We start from the raw sequence: 18,101 nt of genomic DNA on the forward strand, positions 1-18,101 counted from the left end.
TCCCCTTGTTGTTAGTCTAATTCGGTGTACGACCCTTACTATAGAGGGACATTCTTTACTTTGTTGGATTTTGGCGTGAGATTGAGTTGGGAGTGGAGAAGGGAGTTAAGAGGAAAAACGGAAAGAGAGAGGAGGAATAAACCTGGTCACCAATTATTACTTAATACTTGTTACTGTTATTACTTTATTACGGTACCGGACCCCGTCACAAATGTAATTGAAAATGAAATTTCTTTACTTCTTGCATTCAAATTGATGTACTACACTGCTTATTCAACAATGGTGATGATCATATATCATATATATATATATAAATATATATATATATATTTATATATATATATATATATATATATATATATATTTATATATATATTTATATATATTCCTTCAAGAATAATTTTGATAAATGTTAGTTAAAATCGTCAGTGCTGATGAATTTATGCTAACCCAAGGAAAACCTAATTGAATATAACTGGGGTGGCTAACCTAAGGGTTTGAACATTTGGAATGTCGAATTAAATGTTAGGAGCTTATTGTTGCAAAGTATTTCATACGATTTGAATTCCATGTGAAACACTGGGAACCCAGGACTGGTGCTCTTACCGACTGGAAATAGGCGATGGTATTTGAAGCAATGAGGCTTAGCAATCGAAAGGTTTGTGGTTCGATCCAAAGGTAACATACAGTTTCCTATGTGAATAGACTTTCTAAATTGAAAACTTGAGTTACAATGTTGAATTGGAAGCCACTGGATGTGAAAGTTGTAACCCGGGCTTCGCCCACATTCGGGATCGTTTAAGTGTCGCATAACTGCCTGACTATTATTATTATTACCCTGCGAAACCAGGACATGAACTTAGTATAAAGCTACATATAACTTTCGTTTGTCATGAATCTACCAAAGCTTGGGTAAAGGTCAGAGGGCCCATGTCTCAATTAGATTTAGTATTACTGTTATAGTGGCGTTCTGTTGTCTACAGAACGCATATCATTTTTAACTAACAAAGGGTTACATAATACGTTAGTAGCACCTGGAAGCACGTCACATGACCCTCCTTTGTTGTTACTTTTTCGTACTGTAGAGTGAGCCTTCCCAGGACATTTTTTAATTCGATGATATACTGTGTGTAGGTTTTATGTACGCTACGCTGTTATAGTGATAAAACAACGCGCCAACCAAAGCTAGTAGCCTAGTATAGCCTCGGTCTATCGTTAACCTACTTTAGGGTAGCTCGTTGTAAACAATTTCGAAATCAATATGTAGAAATACTTAATGCAATCTTACTAATTACCCATTGTCCATCTTTCACCACTCAAAGTAGTAATCGAGTTATGAATTGACTGCAATATTTTGCAATTGGAAAGTTTACCGCTGACAAGGACCCATCAAACAGACAGGATGTTTACGATCCTGTTCGGGTTATCTTCGATAGCTGACATTGTAGCTACCAAAGAAAATTCACCTTCGAAGGTGGAATATCGTTGGTAGCTATACACTGGCAACACGGCGTTTGTTTCCAATGTATTACTTGTAGTGTCTGCGTACGGATGCTATGTATATGTTGATATGAATAACGTAGACATGATGCACAGATGCAGTGAAAACGAGGCTTCTCAATGAAGCAAATATTCCACAGGAAAGTTGCAAAACTTAACTCGAGCTTCTCTTTTATTTAAAAAAAAAACTCGCGGATAAAGTATTAATTGGTACATGGATGTTTCTAGACTAAAATTTGGTCGATTAAAGTAGAAACTAGTTGACAAAGGGACATATAAATAGGCCTACAAACCAGAGTCGTCTCTACATAGGACCCTGCTACAACCCAGAGCCGTATATATAGAGACGGCTCTGCTACAAAGTAGACTTCCTTTATATAAAGGAACTCTACTACAAACAAAACAATAGCGCCATCTGTTTCGTCTGTCTTAGTATGTTTTGCTTTGTGATAGGTTGGTAACTTTGTTGGCAGGCGATTTTCATTAAACATGTTTGTGTCCCCCCCTAGCATATAGGCCTATTTTTAATTCATTAGCTCCAAGTATTTATAGATTTCGAAAATAATCAAAATGGCTTGTCATATAGGGGATAGTCTGAATTATTTAATGACTGAGCGAAATCTCTTCTTGGCACAAAAGTTGGAGTCACGGATTTGGACTTGACCGAACATGAACCTTGTACAACTTGACAATCAACAATAAATCACAGTTTATAAGATAAAGAAATATCAGACTTTGCTCGGGCTCCTTTACGTGATTAACAATGTTACAATGACTTTGCGAAATATGCATACAGCATAAGTAAATGTATAAAACAATTTATTGAGGGAATATTTCCCGATATTTATGCATTTTCAAGAACTTCTAGTAACTCTTGATCTTGATTCTGAAGACAAAATGTCATTAAATTATTGTTTTGCGATTTTTGTGGTGATCAGCTGTAGCTTCTCATTGGTGAATTCACAACCTTACGTAACCATAACGCAGGGACGGTTATTCGGAGAGACAGTTGATTTTGTTGACAACGAAGTAACTAACATCGAGACCCAAGTTGATGTTTTCAAGGTCAGGAGTTATTTTATTTCATTTCTTTTATTAGGCCCTATAAACCATGGAGGTAAAGCAGATTAAACCAACTTACCCATCCAACAGACATAGTCTAGCATTTGAAGAGAAGGCATCCTTACCTTAACGTCCAAATTAATCATCTGTATCTTTGTAGATGAGGTCTTTCATTTATTCCCAAATAATAAAATCATTTAATGTCTTTTCTTTAGTTTACTACAATCTAAGCCCATAGATTCCCCTTCTATCGTGACCTTCCGGTACCCGAGTTTCCCTTCCCTGAGTCCATTAAAGTATCGCATGATGAAAATACATTCACTTCTATCAATGGTAACGTCACAATAATATCAAACCTAAATTGACTGCATACTGCAGTGAAGCTAGATCCAGTCTCAATTGTCGGCAGGCACTGTTGATGATAGAGTAAAATTAGTCTCCGGCTGGAGATTCGGCAGTATGATTCGCAGTAGGTGAGGGGCGTGGTGGGGGCGGTGTGGTGGAAAGGAGCAAGGATGCCTCGCTCAAATTGGTGATGAACATCGTAGTGATGATTCGATGGAAATGGTGGGTTAGTTGAGATGATGCGCAAAAAAATATTTGACATTATATGCTATGGCATGCATATATAGGCTATGAAAGACATGATTGTGTAAATCAGCTTGCTGAATCCCGAATCAAGCTTGAATATAAGACTACACTCTCTAGTTGGAATTCTACTTGCATGTATGCAGATGTACATGTCTGTTTTTCTACATATTCTCTTTATGTGTATCCCTTTTCCTTACCCTTTCAGGGCATCCCGTTTGCTGAACCCCCTATTAGATTTTCTCCTCCGCTGAGTAAGAGTGGATGGGAAGGGGATTGGAATGCAACTTATTTTCGTCCTGCGTGTATACAGGGTCCAGATGGATTCAAATTTTGGTTCAAGCCAGAGATGGATGAGGACTGCCTCTACTTGAACGTATTTGCTCCTCATCCAAAGGTAAGCAACTCACATGCCATGGGTATAACTTTAAAAAAAAACAGAAACTTGAAGCCGGAATCAGTTGACTTTTAAAACTGATGTGTTAGGCAATAACGATAATAAAATGTAGATCAATGGTTTAGTCACAGTTGATGAATAAAGTGTAATAAGTTAGGGACAGACAGACAGAAAGATGACAAATGATAGTTCAGGGTCAGTATGTATATAATTAAGCAGACTTATTCATGTATTGACGAATATACGCTAGCGTTAACTCTCATATATGCATTTCATGTAGCAACTATAAATATATGCCTGGCATTACATCGTAAGATATGCCAGTACGAATTTAACTTATGCCTACAGTCAGACAATCGATCTTATGTATGTATTAAATCGAAGTTAGGTCTACATCTCATCAGTACTTATGTAGACATGCATCCTGATTGGCCCAGCATTAAGTAGTTAATGTCAACAATAAATCCAGTTTTGTCAATATTAAATCGAATTTATGTCAGCACTTCATATAATCTATGAAGCAAAAATTCCCGACTTTGTTTTTCCCCTCAATATATGATTTTTGTGAGATAATTATGATCATACATTTGCACATATTCATATGAATGATTCATGTACATTACATTTCCCCTTTATTTAAATATAGCCTAAAAACGCTCCCGTTATGGTTTATATGCATGGTGGTGGCTTCTCCGTAGGGTCAGCTATTGAGGAAGCATATTCTGGCATACCATTGGCTGCCATTGGTGACGTCATCATTGTGACGACAAATTACCGACTCGGAGTCCTTGGGTTCTTCTCAACCGGTAGGAATAGTTTAACTTTATCTTTGCGAGATGGGGTTGGGAGGGGGGGGGGGGGTGGGGTTTCACATATTGATATGGTAATAGTATTAACAGTTATTTTATGTATATTTTGTTCATGTTTTGTTGGTGTTGTACGATTTTATGGGAAGAGGGAGAAGATGAAAGGGAAGTGAGGAAAAGGGGACGATGATGTGGAAAAAAGTGAAAGGTCGAAGTGTAAACAGTGAAGGGGAAAGGGGGATGGGAAAGGCAAGATGAATAATCTTTAAAGGTATCACACCGCTAAGATAGAGACTGGCACCGATTAACATTGTTGGTTGATGATGCTTTTGACATCGTTATTTAAATGACATTCACAACTTACTGATCGAAGTGATGTCTTCTTGACTAAATATGTTTGCACAACTTAACTTTATTCTTTATTATGTTGTATGCATGCCAGCCTGATGTGCAATAATTACTCTACCCTCACCAACTGTCTGTTGAATCCTTTAAATTTGTTATAGATGAGGAGAATACCTCACTTTCATTACTTCATATTTCTAAAGGATAATGGATAGCTTTTTCAGAATACGAAGAAAGAAATGCACAATCTGAAGTGGAAAAAAATTCTACATTGAAGATTAAAATGGAATTTGAAATTAAAACACAACTTTTTAATGAAACGATAATATATTATGTCACAACTACAACATATTTGTTCGATCTCTTTATCGACTTTATTGAATTTTTAATTGCTCATTAATTTTCACTAACATTAGGCTATAAGATGCAACAATCCTGTGCAAATGAACTGCCATAATAATGCTTGAATATTCAGTTGTCATTGAACATAAGTAGGAAATAGAAGTAGTCCGCTTTCTTATTTTTATTTTCTGTAAATTTACAGGTGATAGCGCGTCTCCTGGTAATTATGGACTGTTAGACCAAGCGGAAGCGTTGAAATGGGTTCATCAAAACATTGAAGGTATAATAAAATATATTCTGATTTTAAGATACTCATAAAGGACGAGAAAATAAATGCATAGCTTGAAATATTATCATCATCATCAAGCCTTTTGCAAAACTGGAGGATGAAACTGTCACTAATAGAGATTAAATTATCGATTTATTTCTTCATTGATTTATTCTTCATTGAATATTTTCATCCAATCATTCATTGATTCATTTCATTCGTGTATGCATACATGTATTCATTGTTTCAATCATTCTGTCATTCATTATTATAACTATTATTATAACTATTATTATTATTATTATTATTATTATTATTATTATTATTATTATTATTATTATTAATATTATTATTATTATTATTATTATTAATAATATTATTATTATTATTATTATTATTATTAATATTATTATTATTATTATTATTATTATTATTATTATTATTATTATTATTATTATTATTATTACACCGATGCTTATAGAGGGCAAAATCCCAGGGTTCAATGCGCTTAACAAAACATATATAAAATACAAAAATACAATCGAATACACTTAACCATTCTTTCATTCAATCGTTCATTCATTCATTCACTCTCTCATAATCATTCATATATTCATCCATTCATAATGTTGTTGATATTAACAATTCTTCAACTAATCTGAATTAAATTATTTGTTTGCTTGACTCTGATTCAATGTATTCTTCCTCTCACATATACTCCGTTTATAATTGGTATATAGGCTGTCTCTTTATATGAGAGTTGAGATATTTTCGACTATAACTCATCTTCCTTAGAATTTGGTGGCGACAAAAACAGTGTGACTATTTTTGGCGAGAGCTCTGGAGCAAGATCCGTCCATTTACACATGTTCTCCAAAATTAGTGCGCCATACTTTCATCGAGCCATCATTCAGGTAAACCTCGTTAACCACACAAATACATTTTGCAACTTGTCATGAAAAAAATATCGATACAAGTAAGTTTGCGAATAGTCTCAAGAAATAATATTGAAGTTGGTGAGCAAATTAAAACCAACACGTCATCAAATCTTACTAAGTTAAGATCTAATAATATTTCAAAATAAGGTACATCTACATTTTAACAAGGTTAAACATAGTTACAATATATCGATGTGATTCAGAATGAGAAATTTTGTTTCAATATGAACTCTTAGCCCAACGAAGACAAGGAAACTGTATTCTCTTCAGGAACATTTGCTATGCTGAACAAAAACATAGGCAATGCAAGCAATGGGCATGTGTATCAAAACACTCACGAATAACTTCTAGAAATATACTGATACAATATGAACATATTCCCTAAATGTTACTTTATGGTATAAAACCGTCACCACGTTGTTGATATTTGGGGTTACTTATGTAAAAAGCTTGTCACACGTCCTCGTCCCTCCAACCCCATCGAAATGCTGTCTTGTTTTGGTCTTTTATACTTATTTAGAGTGATACGGCAGGAGCACGCTATGATCCAGCAGGGGAACAGAAAGACGCCCTTTACGTGGGGAGTCGTTTCGGATGCGACACTTCAGATACACACCTTATGATAGACTGTTTACGTGATATTGAAGCCATGGATCTACTTTATAATGTAAGCAAATATGGACTGATCATGGTCTAGACAGCATTCCATGGGGTTTACTTGTGAACTCTTCCGTGAAAAGTGACAACATTTGTAATGTGTAAACGTCGAGATTATTACAAGTATTTCAAAGGGTGATGATAATTTTCCGTCCATTGGTATATGCTTACATAGTGCAGTTGCATAAGTGTGATGTAGTCGCGTTCATGTAGCATGTCACATATGAAAAGAGCTTAATTAGCCGAATGTGAAGTAAGCTATAAAGAAATAAACTCATTCCAAACTCTCAGTATTAAACCATCAAAGTTGACCTTTTATTAGTTAACGGATTCTAGGAGATCATTAAGAATACTGGTTTCAAGGCTTTTTTTTTTCTTTTCTTGTTATATTTTTTCTTATACGAATTAAACTAGCACAATTTGCAACAAGAGGAAATTGGCAGACTTGGCACCTAACACTTGCCACACTTTTGGCTCCTCGCGGAACCAGCCGCGTACGATTTTAAGCCGGTATCCCGATATGCCACTGTGTTTTATTCATTCGGGTCTCTACTTAACTCTTTTCTTTTTCACAGAGTACTTACCGTATTATTCCAAATGTAGACGGTTACTTTTTGGAAGATTCCCCAGAGAATCTTATTCTTAAAGGAGAATTCAAACATTGTCCGATAATAATCGGCTTCAACGAAGACGAAGGTACACTCACCGCGTCTTTGTACATTGAAAATTCTCTAACAGCTAAAGATCCGCCAACGCTACAAGAAGAAAAATTCGATGAGGTAATCAATTACGTAATGAATTTATTTCTTTACACATTATTTAAACTGTATGTAAAGGGATATTTGGTAAGTCAAAACTATAATCTTCTCTAAAGCTCCCTAGAAACGAGGCATTTGACAGTAACGATTAATTACAACAAATACTCAATCCATGGAGTTTCACAGCTTATCCCCAAACTCTGCTTGGATTAACCGCGTATGAAGCCATCACCCAATGAGGCACATCATCCCATGCCCAAGTATACAACCATTTAGAAGTAAATGATTCTTACGATGGATAATACATTTTCGAAACATTTTTCAACCTTTGAACGCATTTGTCCTTGTGACCATTGACATTTAACGTTAAGTAATACGAGCTCAGTTGAAAGTTGAAAGCCATAATTTCCTACATGGGTATGTTACCTTAATCATTTTGGCATTTTGGCATGTGGATACTAGCCACAAGAAAAGCATGCTTAGATTTATGACCTTTGGCCTCTGACCTTTGATCCTACGCCATCGTATGTCACATAGGAAACATAGCATATAAGTAAGAGGTGTTCCGGAGATAATCAGCTTCTCGCAAATCTGGTCAAGTTTGACCTTCGACCTCTATCGTCTACACCACCTTTCAAGTTTTACAGTAATTAATACGATTTTAACTGGCTGAAAATTAATGGAGATTAACTAACAAAACTAGTGCATGCGTCTTCTCTTAGATTTTTTTTTATAATTCAGAGAGTTCCACTAGCATTAACCCAAGCAATCTACATGTACTTAGTAATAGAGGTGAGACTAGAGAATGAAAATCTCTGATTCTGGTATATATTTGATAATTTACATAGATGGTCCTCTCACTCTTACAAGGGACCGGAAAATTTGTCAATGGTATAATTGAGGACTCGGTGAAGCAGGAATACGTAGACTGGTCTCAAGCAGACAATGACTCGGCCGATTATCTCGATACATTTGTAAGAATCAGGAGTGACAATAGGTACAGCTGTGGGGCAATTGAGGTCTCCAAAGCTCATGCCAGTCTTCAGATACCGGCTTACCTGTACAAGATGACACAAATACCCTCAAAGTAAGTGGAAATATTAAAATTGATATTTTGTATAAAATGTTGTTTCTTTACAGTTATGAACTGATGGTTACATATATATATATATATATATATATATATATATATATATATATATATATATATATATATATATATATATATATATATCAATGTTTGTAACGATGTAAGAGCACAACAGTTATATACGTTAATGTCACTCATATATCAGCCAATCCGTATATTATGCATGATACCGTTCTATATCAATGGCATGAACTTTCCATGTATATCTCAACCGCTTCAACGCAGATCTCATTTACTTCAACTACCGTAAATGACATAACATTCTCTAGAAGTGACAAAATATAGCACCGTAACAGGGCCTTTCCATAAGGTGAACAGGAGGTGTTTATTCTGACACTATTCAACAACCTGCACTCTCATATCACAATTTTAAAAGAATACTCCGTAACAAAGGTAATCGACAGAATGAAAACGTGGTCGTGAATTTATCAGTGTCAGCCGTGAATTGAAAGAGATTTCTCAACCTCCTAAAACTGATTAGTTATATCGTTATTAGTTTATTAGTAGTTTTGACTTCAATATCTTCCCAATAGGAATATTAATTGGTATATTTAATTCTTTTCATCTCTTTATGATTACTCTTGCTACGTACGATCCTTGCTTGCTGTCGGTTTATCATAACAGTTCTGTGTTTGAGTATTACGGTGTTGGTCCTGGATGGTTTCGTGCAGGCCACGTCGAAGATGTTCAGTATGTATATGGGACTGGATTCATCACTGAATTATTGGAGAGTCAACCAGCGACTCTTGAAGACAAGCAATTGTCGGTCGAAGTGATGACATTTTGGACAAACTTTGCTACCAGTGGGTACGTACTTAAAACGACAGTCAATGTATTAACACGTTATATGAACGATTTGTGTGGTTGTTCTTGAGTTTTAGACGATAATGTTAATATTCTCCGGTAAACGTTTTCGATAAAATTGGGTGCTCACGTACGAGAGAGCTATTGAGATACTTCTCAGAGGTGGTCCAAATGTCTCTTTTATCTATGGGTGCTGTTTTGCCTTTTGTTTTTTAATGGAAACCTGCTAACACATGATTTTTCCAAAAGAAATAAAAAGGCCCTTGCCACCCTCCTCCTTTACAGCTGCATCAATTTCTCACCGATTACCGGTTGATTGTTTTACAGTGAATTGGTGAAATTCCATATTTTGTTCTTCCACATTGATGCCAAGGGATTTACTTGTGGTATCCAATTTCAAAAACTTGTTCTGCGTCTTCAATGAATGTTTTATTATTCTACATTGGCGATTCCTTTACTAAGACTGAGAATGCATGAAGAGACCAAAAATGTATGAATTTGGATAATATTTAGCGTTATCATAAATATACAGAAAAGTAGATCAACATCACTTCCGAAGAGGGAAAAGAAAGAAAAGAACACAGTGTCATCTAGATCAAATACATAAAACCTCATATTTCACGTTTAAGGGATCCGAGCCGTAAGAATTTATCGGATACCAATGGTGATGAGAAGTGGCAATGGCCGAAATATGAACTTCCCGAACAGAGGTACAAGGTCCTAGGACCAGGGTTACCAATTGAAAGAGCCCCCAGGTCTGATGAATGCCAACTTTGGATATCAGTAATACCCGACCTTCGAATGCTAATGAGTAAGCTTGACTTTTCCTAATTTGTTATTTTCTCAAATTTACAGGCTACTAAGTTTGTCCCAAATACTGCTACTTTTCGTAATGGAAAATACGATTTGTTAATGCTAAATCTATTTGGGTGAGATTTGCTGAAGACAGTTATGAAATAACTGCATGAAGGGAATCACGAAACGCCGAATATAAGTGTTCTGCGAGTAGTATCGAAAGGGGAAAACCCCTCCCCCACCACATGCTTTAAATTTCATAAAGCAGGGTGAATATTTGAGGCTGTGCAGTATTTCTTACCGAAATTTGAAAACTACTGTGAACTTTTTAAAGGACAGGCGAGACTATCGAGGTTATGGGTAGAATGGGAAGAGAAGATCAATTCCACTGACTGTAAATTATGGTCCCTTAAGCTTTACTCTGACCCAGAGATATTTAGTTTTCATCTTTTAGTTCAGAGTTAATTAAGACTTTTTGCTGTGTTCGTAAACAAATACTATTTTCAATCTCAGATCTTATGAAAAATTTTACAACATGTAGACCTCGCCTCATTTGCATTTCAGATGAGGGGAAAAAAATATATTTATATCCATTGTGATTCGATGAGAAGTAGCCCACATGCGAATTGCTCTGGACATTTTTCAGTGGTAAATTCAGTGTTATCTAAAGATATTGCTTTGATAACTTAGCTTTTGCGTAGAGAGTAGGCTATTACTCAATGTAGTCATAGAAGTAATGTAACGTCACGCCTTGCGTGTAGACACAAGAGGTGCATTGTCTCAGCATCCAATTAAAATCGACAATCGATGTCATTTTTTGTCTGATTCCAGTGTCAATGGAAGACGTTGAGAGAGAATGGAGAGAGGAATTTTCCGATTGGAAGGATAACTTGGACGATTGGCGAAACGCTTTCAGACAATCACAGGATAACACGTGTTAAAGACAGAACAGTTAAAGGGCATACTGTGACACTCACACCAAAACACCTTTACCATTATACACATGATTAGAATTGAGAAGAAATGCAGAGTGGTATAGACCTACACTGTATATTTCTAAGTGGTCTGTCATAGTTTGTTGTTACTATTCCGTTACTCTGATGGCGGATGACGTTGACGATGATTTTACACAGGCATGAAGAATCCACATTTTGATCAAATTTTGTTTTTCTATGGTGTAATATGGTATAATGCAACTACAATGTATCTGATAGTGGCACTAGGGTGCTTTCATTGTGAATATTTTCTATAATTAAGATACATGTGCGGTATTGTTCAATTACAAATGATTGATTATCGGATGTGTGGGAAGATCGAGAGGTCCGAATAGGCTAATATAGATTTTACTGTATTAAATATCCATTGTACTTAAAGCAGATAACAGTCACGTGGCTGTACATAGATATATTGAAGCTATGATTCTATCGCAAATTGAATTATTCTATTATTTCTATAACATAATTTCACAGAATTTCGAACTACTTTCAAGTAGACCCAACTATCGACCAATACAATTGTTTTGACATGTTGAAGCGCCATGCGAGTTGCGTGACAAATGCTTCAATTTCTACATAGCGCCAACATACTTTTATTGTTCAACCGGATAGACTGCACACGGGTAAGTTGTTCCATGATGCCAGGCACATGCGTACTTTGAAATGGTACAAATAAAACTGATATCGTTCGATAATTCATTCATTGTTTTTCCTCCATGATTCAACAAATATTTGTGGGTTTCTTTTGTGGCGTCATTGAAGACTTCACGTCGAATATAAAATACAAATCATACGGTACGGAAAACGAAAATCATAACAGAAAATAGTATTGAGTTCGCCTTGATTGTGTAGCCCTGTGAATACCGAGATGAAGCTACCACATCTGACATGCGCACTTGAAATTATAAAACAGCGTTTTGAAATACCTTGTTTTTTTAAAAGGTAAACATCTTTTGCTCCTTTTTTCTTCTTTTTTATTTTTGGTTTGTAACAGTATCTGAGAAGTTCATTACATTTGATCACAAAATGACTCATTGTATAGGTTGTGTTAATTTCAATCAAATTGTTTCTTCTCGAGCAAACCTTTCAAAGAGTAAAAGATCTTTTTTAAGTGAATGAATTAACTCTAATGTGTATGGTGTGAACTCGTCACAGATACAATTTTATTCCTAAATATAATCATTGGAAAAATTACGATTTTTTGTCGTGGTTCTTTCTTTCTCATTATTTCATGGTTGCACTGTAAAAGAAGGTTGAAGTACACGATAAACCTGCGGGGCTACGTCTGCGTGTGTGATGAGCGGTTTCATACGTCAGTACTATTGGTATATCACATGATCGTTCACATAGGCAGCTGCGATACAGGAATGAGGCGAGTCCATAAAAAAGATTTATTTGTGTGTTTTGATAGCGGGTCTGATAAAGTGGTGGATGAGGGCACGGTCTTTAAAGGCGGGAAATATTTACTTTAATAGTCCAATATTTGGACGGAGGTGAAAAAACAAAGATATAATCGAAGCAAACTATATCCATATCGTCATGTTATAACTCAACGTCAGGGCTTGCCTCCTCCACTCCCTTCACATGCCATGACAAATAACCTATATTTAGCTGTAGTTAAAGGATTCCACAGCGCTCTACTTTATGAATCACTACTTTTGTCAGTTTCGTCTAACAAAATATAAGCAATTATGTTACTTAAAATAATGGTCGTCGCCATGGGCTCCAAAGTTTAATATGCCAAAATTGCTCAAAGCGTTTTCTCAAAACTACTTTCAGACATCGTGGAATGGGAACTTGGACACTAAAATATCTCGGTGATTAAGACTAGAAGTTAGAGAAGGAGTGGCCATTGTTTAACTTTCTGGCATATTTTGGGCCATTATTCTGATGACCTTCAAAGATGTGTTTATGAAGAAATGTCTGGATATATTAGATTTTCTATAACTGGCATCACAAATTAACTTCATTTTGTTTTTGCTTTGCCAGTATGGTTCTGCTCTGATAACCACGAGAGCTGTCGAGCGATTTTATTATTCAGTTTTATTAATCAGAACATAACATATATATGCAGAATGCAGGCATGAAACCAGTGAATATATTCACAAAATGCATAGACGAATTGGCGCTGTGTTTGAAAATGAATAAAAGGTAACAAAGTTCAAAGCAACAACTATAGCAGTACAAATTGAACGACAATGGAATTTTGTCGTATAAGAACAAAATTCGGACTTATCATCCAACAGTTGATTATATGATCTTAGTCATAAAATTTAATAATAATTTAGACAACTTAGGTCTTCTCATACTTACTTAAGGCACAACATTACTGTTTATGCATATTTTACGGACAATTGAAAAAAAACTTACACAAGTAATTAATATCCATATACATTTAACTTACGTTTTGAAAGGTACATTATAAGCACTAGAGTCCGATGACTTGGAGTGACTCGAAAAGCTATATACATACATACATACATACATACATACACCCATACATACACACATACATACATACATACATACATACATACATACATACATACATACATACACACATACATACATACATACATACATACATACATACATACATACATACATACATACATACATACATACATACATACATACATACATACATACATACATACATACATACATACATACATACATACATACATACATACATACATACATACATACATACATACATACACATACACACATACACACATACATACATCTGATGAAATAACCGTAGATTTCTATATTTTCATTTCATTTTAAACTGCAAATTAATTGTTACATGAAACAAAATTAAGTAATAAACAATCAAACATGACTTTTATTTATATTTATATTTTTTATTTATTTTAATGTCAGGCCGGCAGTGCTTCCATATTTTATTTCGTAGTATAACTATACAGAAAATGTTACATCATGTTTCTTACATAAGATCCCGTGTTCCAGCATATGGTCTCAATGAGTACGTCATTCTATGACCGGTATTGCTTCCCTTGAATGCGTTTCACAGTAACGTAGTCAAGGGTTCACCAATTCTACTATAAGGCACACAATTTTAAGGATATATTTTTGGAGTAAGCCATCCCTTTGTAGTATTAATCTTCATTTTTATAGGTTCGTTTATACACGTGTGTACGACATACGTTTGTATGTTTGAAGTTTGACTTACATGGCCTTGCTGTAACAGGGTTTAATATACCAGCACGACATAAAAAATGCAGCAAGTGATAGAACACACAATGCTGGATTACATGGAAGTTGAGCCTGTTTCTTTTTATGACAAAAGCCATCTGTCTTCAATTGTGTATAAAGAAGAATCAGACATACAAGGCTAAAATTTAACAAGCTGAAAAAACCTGTTCCATAGAAGAGAAATCATTTGTCATTTTGATCTTAGATTCAACTTTCTTTTTACTTTTATTTTAGTCGAACAACTCGAAAACGAGAAGAAAACAAATTCTATAATGCAGACTAAAGGTCGTTTTTAAAACTTCTATGGCATGGTAGTCATCAAAACAGGAGATGTTACAGCTAAAAAAAATAATGATCAATTGCGCTGATATGGTTGCATTAGGATCACATACAGAAATTCAAGGTTTTTAGGACGTGCATAAACCAGTACAGCTATAAAACAAAGTACGGAAGCATGATATTAACAACTTCTCTCATTCAGATGATGACGTGCACGCATGTATGACAAACCAACGGGGCTATGACAATAAATTGTCTAATGCGCGTGCTCAAAACAACAAAACTACAGCGCTCTCGCTCATGCATGTCAACGCGTAGTCGACAATTCGATAGCGCGTCTATACTAAATTCAATAACGTTATCACGAAGAGGGATAATGTTATCAAATTGAAGTAGCTACGAGAACTTTGCAACCAGTTTCGAGGGAACTACAAATATATAGATTATGTTTCATGTTGTAATATAGCTCAGGTTACGCACCACTGGAGACGTTGCACGCAAAACGTTGCTCTTGTATTTGCACTCTAACAAGCATTCGAGAACGCCTTCTCGGGATTTTTTGTTTTGCGTTGAACTTCATGTGTTGGGAGGGAGAGGGGGGGGGGGGGGGGATTGAGAGGAATGGACATAATCTGAGAGTTCTTTTTTACTGTTGGAAGGGTTGTTGAAACTCACAGTGATATAATTGTTATTCCAACGACATATGATATACAATGCTTGCAAATTAAGAGTGGAGGAGGTGAGAGGAGGGGGGGGGGGGGGAGATACTGACTTCGAGGGAACGTGGGACGTGTGATTTTGATCTGACGGGGCCAACCACAGAATTACATACAAAATTCTACACAAAATGAAATATCTGTGCATTCCATACCACAAACCGTTCTGTTATTCAGTATTGTTTACAACAATAGTGCTCTTTTAGTTTATAAAAAAGAAACGGTAGTCCACTTATCGTCTACGAGAAGAGAAATTCTCAAAATTACAAATAATATATTCATGATCAAATAATGGCACTTCCTTTTTTTATGAAAGGTGGAACTGATTGGAGGCCTTGTTTCCTGCTCTTCCGGATCCGGCGGCCCTGTTCGTTCCATACGACCTATCCGTATTATAACTTCTATTCTGTTTTACACGCAGGTACAACCCTTACAACCTGCCACTTTTCTCATTAAATGTATAGTCATCTAGGGAAGAAAAAAAACTTGAAAAAAAGTTCAACCGCTGGTACTTGAATACCAGTAACTCTTACCCCGTGTCTTGTATCTAGGTATTGATTGTACCAGCTTAACTTGCCATACAGGCTCCCGACAAGAGAGAAAGCTTGTTAGCTCTTTATCAATTGTAAACATACTGAACATTTTCGTCTCGTGGTGAAAGTATATAGGACCATACGTGTAGAAATCTATATGCTAAACTTGTGCCAGCATATAAAGTCAGTAACATGCGATGCGTTTTGTTATGGTAATAGTCTAGTATACAACAGTGCACCCACGCGTAAATTTTCTGGTACTCGCGAAATTTTCCAAAAAAAAGAAAGTATTTATGCGGTTCGTGGAACCATATTGTCTCAGCACTGTTTTTTATCCAACCATATATCAAAGGAAGCAATGACTGGCCGAAATGGAAAACACGAAACTTTGAGGAATACTGAGTCAACAGCGCCTAAAACTAGCAATACGTATCATAGGATAAACCACCAAAGCAGACGTACCATGTGCATACGTAGACATTGATGTGTTTTTTTACTGACCATGTTTAATGTGATACTCCCGTTTGTCATGAAAGTTGGTAACTCCTTAAGTTTTGTCATGTGGATCGAAGAAAGAATTCACATGGGCTCACAAGAAACAAACTCACAAATTGTGACCAGACACGCTCGGACTGCAGAATTCGTCTTGATGTGTTTGTTCTCTATTTTTTCTTTAGATATGTTGAACCGGTCGTTATTGGTTTGAGGACATAACAATGGTATGAGCTGCCTCAAAAGGTCCATGCACTTTCTGGCAGTCAATGAGTCTAGTAGTTTATATAGACACGTTGCATTTTTGTAAACGCTATTCATAAAAGCAAACTTGTAAAAGTAACTTGGCAACGTTCCTATTATACAGAGCATTGATATGTGATATCATACTGAATTCCGTGCACACATGCATAGGCCTAGTTATCGTTGATAGTCAAACATCCTTCTCAGCATGCATGCTGAAAATCATATTTGTGCAAAAGGGAGCATTGTTTGTATTCATTTTACTCGCTTAATTCCGATTCAATGAAATGAGTGATTGCCTTTGGGTTTCAGAGTGTCTATAAAACTGGCCCATATAACCCACTGTCGAGTTGTTTCCTTATGATCCTAACTCAAACACGTTGGAAAGGCCAAGGGCGGCGGAAGCACTTTTATTCTGGGGGGGCACCGACATCAAAGGGCACTTTGCAAAAATTCGATTGGAATGATACAGCCTTATATTTAGTACCCTTTATAACTCTTATTGTATTATCTTATTTGTGTATACACATCACTCAATCAACGCCCCCCCCCCCCCCAAGGAAAATATGCATACTAGCACTGCAATATCCAAAGCGCAAATTGGGAAACAAGGAAGTTTTCTTTTGAGACAAAATGAGGTGAAATCATGCTAGTTGCTAATGTAGGAATCTTCCGAATTAGAGGGTTTTTTCTTGTTAATATCTTAACAAATTTTTTTCCATTCGAAATAGCTTTGAGTTTGACCAACAGAAATTCATTACAAGTCACGGGCTTAGCCAGGAATTGCAAAGTTGTATGCACGACTATCTGAGCGGAGCGCCACCATCGGTTGGCGCGGAGCGTACTAGAAAATTTTTGGTTTTATAAACCCCTCAGATGGCCGGAAACGGCCCTCCCCGAGTGTTCATTCTGGTTCCCAAGCCTCTTGCTAACTTGAGGCACCTCAATTTTTATGTAGAAAAAAGGCACATTTTTTAACCTGAGGAAAAGTGGGGGGCACGTGCCCCCTGTGCCCCCCCCCCCCCGGTTCCGCCGCCCTTGGGAAAGGCGCGTACACGAGGCCAAACTTTGACCTGCGTTCCTTGTGTTTGGAACAGGATTCAGCAATATGAGAAGACAAGGAGTGGTACACAAGAAAGCGTATGCGGGGGGGGGGGGGGCAGACTACATCATGTAGGTGCATATACACTATTTTAAATCTCTCATTGCAA

At 36.2% G+C, this 18,101-nt stretch overlaps 1 protein-coding gene across 1 annotated transcript; it reads left to right on the plus strand.

Annotated features, from left to right (window-relative positions):
* Positions 1–431: 431 nt before the first annotated feature.
* LOC139966446 (cholinesterase-like) lies at positions 432–12,597 on the plus strand. The gene is made up of 11 exons (XM_071969452.1): positions 432–2,565; positions 3,359–3,547; positions 4,194–4,353; positions 5,243–5,320; positions 6,104–6,222; positions 6,767–6,913; positions 7,479–7,682; positions 8,510–8,748; positions 9,436–9,618; positions 10,245–10,426; positions 11,242–12,597. The coding sequence occupies exons 1-11, from the start codon at positions 2,347–2,349 to the stop codon at positions 11,349–11,351; spliced, it is 1,830 nt and encodes a 609-aa protein (XP_071825553.1). The 5' UTR covers positions 432–2,346; the 3' UTR covers positions 11,352–12,597.
* Positions 12,598–18,101: the final 5,504 nt, after the last annotated feature.

The sequence above is a fragment of the Apostichopus japonicus genome, chromosome 4 (assembly GCF_037975245.1).
Source record: "Apostichopus japonicus isolate 1M-3 chromosome 4, ASM3797524v1, whole genome shotgun sequence".
In the NCBI taxonomy this organism is placed as follows: domain Eukaryota; kingdom Metazoa; phylum Echinodermata; class Holothuroidea; order Aspidochirotida; family Stichopodidae; genus Apostichopus; species Apostichopus japonicus.

What these genes read in the sequence shown, in the direction of transcription:
- LOC139966446 (XM_071969452.1), top strand. Translation starts at nt 2,347, where the DNA reads ATGCATTTTCAAGAACTTCTAGTAACTCTTGATCTTGATTCTGAAGAC. An exon ending in AAGAAGAAAAATTCGATGAG is followed by an intron (nt 7,683 to 8,509) that starts GTAATCAATTAC and finishes TAATTTACATAG; the next exon opens with ATGGTCCTCTCACTCTTACA. An exon ending in ATGACACAAATACCCTCAAA is followed by an intron (nt 8,749 to 9,435) that starts GTAAGTGGAAAT and finishes TTATCATAACAG; the next exon opens with TTCTGTGTTTGAGTATTACG.